This window comes from Lepidothrix coronata, unplaced genomic scaffold (genome assembly GCF_001604755.1).
Source record: "Lepidothrix coronata isolate B3197 unplaced genomic scaffold, Lepidothrix_coronata-1.0 Scaffold405, whole genome shotgun sequence".
Taxonomy (NCBI): domain Eukaryota; kingdom Metazoa; phylum Chordata; class Aves; order Passeriformes; family Pipridae; genus Lepidothrix; species Lepidothrix coronata.
Window position 1 is genome coordinate 65,833 of NW_016690585.1, and position 5,228 is coordinate 71,060.

General features: G+C 58.3%; 1 protein-coding gene across 1 annotated transcript in view; it reads left to right on the forward strand.

Moving 5' to 3' along the window:
• Positions 1 to 2: 2 nt before the first annotated feature.
• Positions 3 to 5,228, forward strand: part of PLEKHO1 (pleckstrin homology domain containing O1) — an 11,668-nt gene continuing 6,442 nt past the window's right edge. The window contains exons 1-2 of the mRNA XM_017839377.1: positions 3 to 74; positions 898 to 1,044. Of these exons, the coding sequence (XP_017694866.1) occupies positions 48 to 74; positions 898 to 1,044 (174 nt within the window). The 5' untranslated portion in view covers positions 3 to 47. The remainder of the gene's footprint in view (positions 75 to 897; positions 1,045 to 5,228) is intronic.

Below are 5,228 nucleotides of genomic sequence, written 5' to 3' on the forward strand. Positions count from 1 at the left end.
AAAAAAAAAAAAAAAAATAAAACCTCCTCCCAGCGCACCAAGGAACGATGAAAAAAAATAATTCTGCGAAAAGGGTGAGTGGAATCGGTTCTTCTCCCGGGGCACGGCGGGGTGAGGGAGGTTCCCGGATGTTTTGGGGAGGGGGGGTTTGTCTCTCCGGTGCCAGGTGTTCGCTTGGGCTCCCCCCCGCAAAAAAAACGCGCAGACCCCCAAGCAGACCCAAAGAGACCCGGACCCCGCGGCCGGCCCAGCTCCTGCCCCTGCCCAGCGCCTCTCCGGCATCCCGCACCCGTCACGGACACTGGGGGATGTGGGCAGGCAGTTTTCATCTTGGAACACAAGGAAACCATAAAATCCAGCGGCACCATCAATCCGTCGCTCTGTGCCGGGTGTGTGTGTGTGTGCTGCACCCAGCGATCCCATCGCTGCCTACGGAGAAATCCCGCATGGGAACCGTCCGTAGGTTTCACCTCTTGGATTAATTGCTCACGAAAAGCGGAAAAATGCAATTTTCACCGCAGTAAAAAAAAAAAAAAAAAAAATATCCAGCCGGTTTAAATTCCGCTCAATCCCCCCCCCCCGGTTCCCCTTTCCATGGGTAAATGCCCGCTGGATGAGGCGATAGAGACGCCGGCCTGTCTTATATAACCGCGGAGGGAACCCTGCCCGGTCCTCGCAGCCTCCTCCCGGTGCTGCTGGTGCCGCTTCGCGTCTGCGGCACAAAAATCCCCGTGGAGTGACCCTGGGGAAGGACTCGGGTCCCGGCGTCGGCGGAGAGAGGGGCCGGAGGGAGGGGGAGGCGAAAGTTGGGCAAAGAAGGAGGGGGGGGAGAAGAGGAGTGTAAAACCAAGAATAATCCCGTTTCCCCCCATTTTCTTCCCTCTCCCTTTGTGTTAGGGGCACCAGGATGGAAACCAGCAACCTGTGCAGCCGGAGAAGGTCGGCTGGGTGCGGAAATTTTGCGGGAAAGGCATTTTTAGGGAAATCTGGAAAAACCGTTATGTGGTTCTGAAGGGAGATCAGCTTTACATCTCGGAGAAGGAGGTAGGATCGGTTTCAGTTTCCTTTCCCATCCCCCCTTCCTTCCTTTGCATATGAAAAGGAGCAGCCCCGGCCCTTCCCAGCGCCCCTCCAGCGCCAGCCGGGCCGAGGAGGTTCTTCGGGGGCTTCTCTTCTCCCCGGGCTGGCGCCAGCAGGACCCGACCGGGTCAGGCTCGGCTCCGACAGCGACTCTCCCAGACAGCTCTGCTGGGAGACATTTTCCCAGCGTGGAGACACGAAAGGATTCACTTAGCGAGAGTTAAGCCCTCGTCCCTCTTCCTGCCGCGGCGACAGCAATGCCGGCTCCCTTCTGTGCCTGTCCTCCCTCATTGAGCCCGACAGTGCCTTGTTCCCAGCTGCTCACTGTCCATTTGGAAATAGCTCCGCTCTGCCGACTGGAATCGAGCCATTTACGGGTCGATCTCTGGTATTTTTCCCCCGTGCCAAGAGGACAACGGGGAAATTTCCCCCAGGATCCGACACCGTGTTGCACAACGTGCCCCCTCCTCTCCCCCTCCTCCGTCTCCTCGCCGGGGTTTGGGGTTTAACGTGGTGTTGACATCGGAGGTAATTGGATGTGACCGTCAGGCTGAGCCGGCACCCGGCTGTCCTTGCACGGCCCCCCCGCGCTTTTTGTCTCCATAAACCCATCAGGGAGAAGGAGAACTCCCCTGGCCAGAGCCCTCCAAACCCATCAGGGAGAACTCCCCAGGCCAGAGCCCTCCAAACCCATCAGGGAGAACTCCCCTGGCCAGAGCCCTCCAAACCCATCAGGGAGAACTCCCCTGGCCAGAGCCCTCCTCCCTCGGGTCCCCTCTGACATCCCAGCACTGCACCGGTGCCCACAGCAGGCACAGGGGCTGTTCTGGGTCAGGGAATTTGGGGGAAAACCCTGGTCTCACTGGGTTTCCCTCAGTGGGGGTCATTCCCTGCTGGACCCTGTTTGGATGCACGGCTGCCTGGCCCAGCTCAGGATCTGGAGGGTGGAAGGGGCAGCTTGATTTAGGGCTGGTTGCATCGTGGGCATGGCACACACGGAGGGGTCAAGGGTTGTTAGAACACAGAGATGGTCTAAAAAGTGGACTGAATGCCCAGGTGGTGCTGAGCTGTGTGCTGGAATTCCAGAGCTTGCTCCCATCGACCTCCTGGCCGCTCCAGAGCTGGAGAGAGACACAGGAACAGGGACTGGATGTTGTCTGCAGGGGGGGGGTCGGTGCCTTGGGAATGCTCAGGTAAACAGAGGTGATGAGAGAAGGATTAGAGACTGTGGATAGCACTGGTGGTAGCGAGACACGAACCCCGTGATGGATCTATAGAGACATTTATGGATTGGGAAAGTTGGATGGATGTGAGAGGCACAGAGCCAGTGGCACGAATCCCCCGTGGTTTGTGGCTCTCCCGAATTTCCCAGCAGTAATGCAGACCAACACAGTCAGGCTGCTGGGATGGGATTGGGAATAGGCTGGACAAGCCAAGAGAGAAGGTGTTTGAACAGGAATCAACACAGGGAAGAGGTGCAGGGAAAAGATGTCTGTCTGTCCCTCCTGAGTACATCCAGGTAGCTACAGCTGGAATCCAGGTGTGCTGGGAGCCCAGGAGTGGGACGAGGCTGGAGGGGCCATATGGGGCCTGTTCTGAACAAGATGCTCTTGTGTTTGTGTTTCTTACGGGGAAGAACTCCCGCCTGGGCCTGAGGCAGCTCCAGGGCTCCACGTGTGTGTGAGGGACCATAAATAACGCGCAGCAGCGGCTGCCGTGTCTTTATATGGAAGAATCTGTGGTCGGGCAGAGACGCGGCTACGGAGGTGACATCTGGTGCTGATGTGCACTGAGGTGACTCTCTGCTGGTCCCAGAGGTGACATCTGGCTGTGGGTGTGCACTGGGGTGACTCTGTGCCTGTGGTGCAGAGGAACGTGCCGGTGTCGGGGGGGCTGGAATGCTGAGGGTCTCAGTGGAGGGGTCCCCGGGGCTTGTGTGTGCCCAGGGTGCTCCCAAGACTTCCTGCTCCCAGGGTCTCAGAACAGGGGTTTGGTGCTGGCTGGAGAATCATCATTTATTCCCTGGCAAAACCAGGCCCCCCCCTTTGCCCACCCCCCAGACAATGAATGGGAAACTGAGTGGCAACGGCCCCGGGACAGTCTGAATCTCACCCAATTCTGCAGCGAGGAGACCCAGCTGCCTGTTTCTGCCACAGATCAAAGCCCTCCTGTGTTATAAATTATGATTTTGCTCCATCAAAGCCACCAGAGCGACGTGGATCTGGTGGATGGAGCTCAGGAGTTCGCTCTCGTGGCAGCCCCGGTGTTTCCTGCCAGCTCCCCTCACGCTCAGCGGCTGCTCCAGAGCACTGGCAGGTGCTTCCGCAGGTGAAGCCACACTCCCAGCCCTCCCCCCAGCTCGGAGCAGAAGGGATTAAATTCCAGGACTCCTGGATGCTCCTCAGCTCTGCCAGGGTTAAATCCCAGGGCGCCTGGAAGCTCCCTGGCTCTGCCACGCACTCACTAAACGAATTCAAAGCAGACATTTATTTACTTTTGCCTGCATTTCTCCATCTGGGAAGCAGGGCAGTGAATCCCATCTCCCCAAGGCACACGGGAAGGGGAGTTGTCTGTCCCATGCCGGGGTCCCTCAGGAAGGATGTCAGCTCGGGGCAGGTGGTGATGCTGCACGAAGAGAGCGCGGAGCGGAACTGCTCGGAGCTGAGCACGGGCTGAGGTGTGGGATGGGGAGGTTTCCAAAATTCAGCCTAACAACAAAATCCCATCCGTACCCACACTTATTCCTCCAGGGAATCTGTGTGTTTTTCCAGTTGTCTGCCTAGGACCTGGGCTTGCAGGTCAGAGACCAGCCCTGATTTATTTAGTTTTGTCAGGAGAATTTGGGAATGCCCAGTGGGAGCCTGGGCTTCTCCCTGGCAGAGCCAAGTCTGGAGAGGAGAGGAAATGTAGTTTTTCAGCCCAGCTGATGGAAAACGCCAACAGGACGTTTGAGTGCAGCCCTTTGGAAGCTGTGGGACTTGTCTGACACCTCCTGAACCAGGAGTTCACTCCGTTCCCCCGCGGCAGCCGAACTCCGGGAACTGACACCAAACCCCTTCGTTATTCAGCGTTTGGTCACCGGCCAAACCCAGCTCTGCGGAGATGATCTGCGGAGGGCTGAGCTCTGCTGAGCACAACACCACCTTCTAAGCCCACTTTTACATTCTTTCCCCTCCCTCTCCTCACGCCGGTCCCTCCCCCCGGCACATTTCTGGGAATTGTTTCACCGTTTCTGGCCCAGCTTTGCCCCTGCCCGTGCCGGGAGCGGTGGCCGGGCCGGGCTCGGCGCTTCCTCACAGGAAGCCAGGGGCTGCCAGACGGCTCTGGGTGACGAGGGCGATGAGGAAACGCTTCTCTAGAGCCTTCCCTTGTTTGCCACCAAAGGCATCGGCTCAATTAGCACAAGAGCACTCGAGGAGCTGTTGCTCCTCGCCGCTCCCTGTTCCAGCTCGGCTCGTGCTGCTGGCAGGGGGGGCAGTGGGGGTGTGTTGGCACACTCGGTTCTGTGGCGCTCCATGGGGCGTGTTTGCCCTCGGTGAGCACTGCCATACATGGTGTGATGGGATTTTGGGGAGGAATTCTGTCCCTTGCACATGTGTGTGCATCCCCAGGGACAGCTCGGTTTCAGCCAGGTCTGCAGAGATGTCCATCCTTGCACACACATGTGCATCCCCATCCCAGGGACAGCCTGGTTTCAGCCAGGTCTGCAGAGATGTCCATTCTTGCACACACGTGTGTGCATCCCTGTCCCAGGGACAGCCTGGTCTCAGCCAGGTCTGCAGAGATGTCCATCCTTGCACACATGTGTGCACCCCTGTCCCAGGGACAGCCTGGTTTCAGCCAGGCCTGCAGAGATGTCCATCCTTGCACACGTGTGTGCATCCTTGTCCCAGGGACAGCCTGGTTTCAGCCAGGCCTGCAGAGATGTCCATCCTTGCACACGTGTGTGCATCCCTGTCCCAGGGACAGCCTGGTCTCAGCCAGGTCTGCAGAGATGTCCATCCTTGCACACACGTGTGCATCCCTGTCCCAGGGACAGCCTGGTCTCAGCCAGGTCTGCAGAGATGTCCATCCTTGCACACGTGTGTGCATCCCTGTCCCAGGGACAGCCTGGTCTCAGCCAGGTCTGCAGAGATGTCCATCCTTGC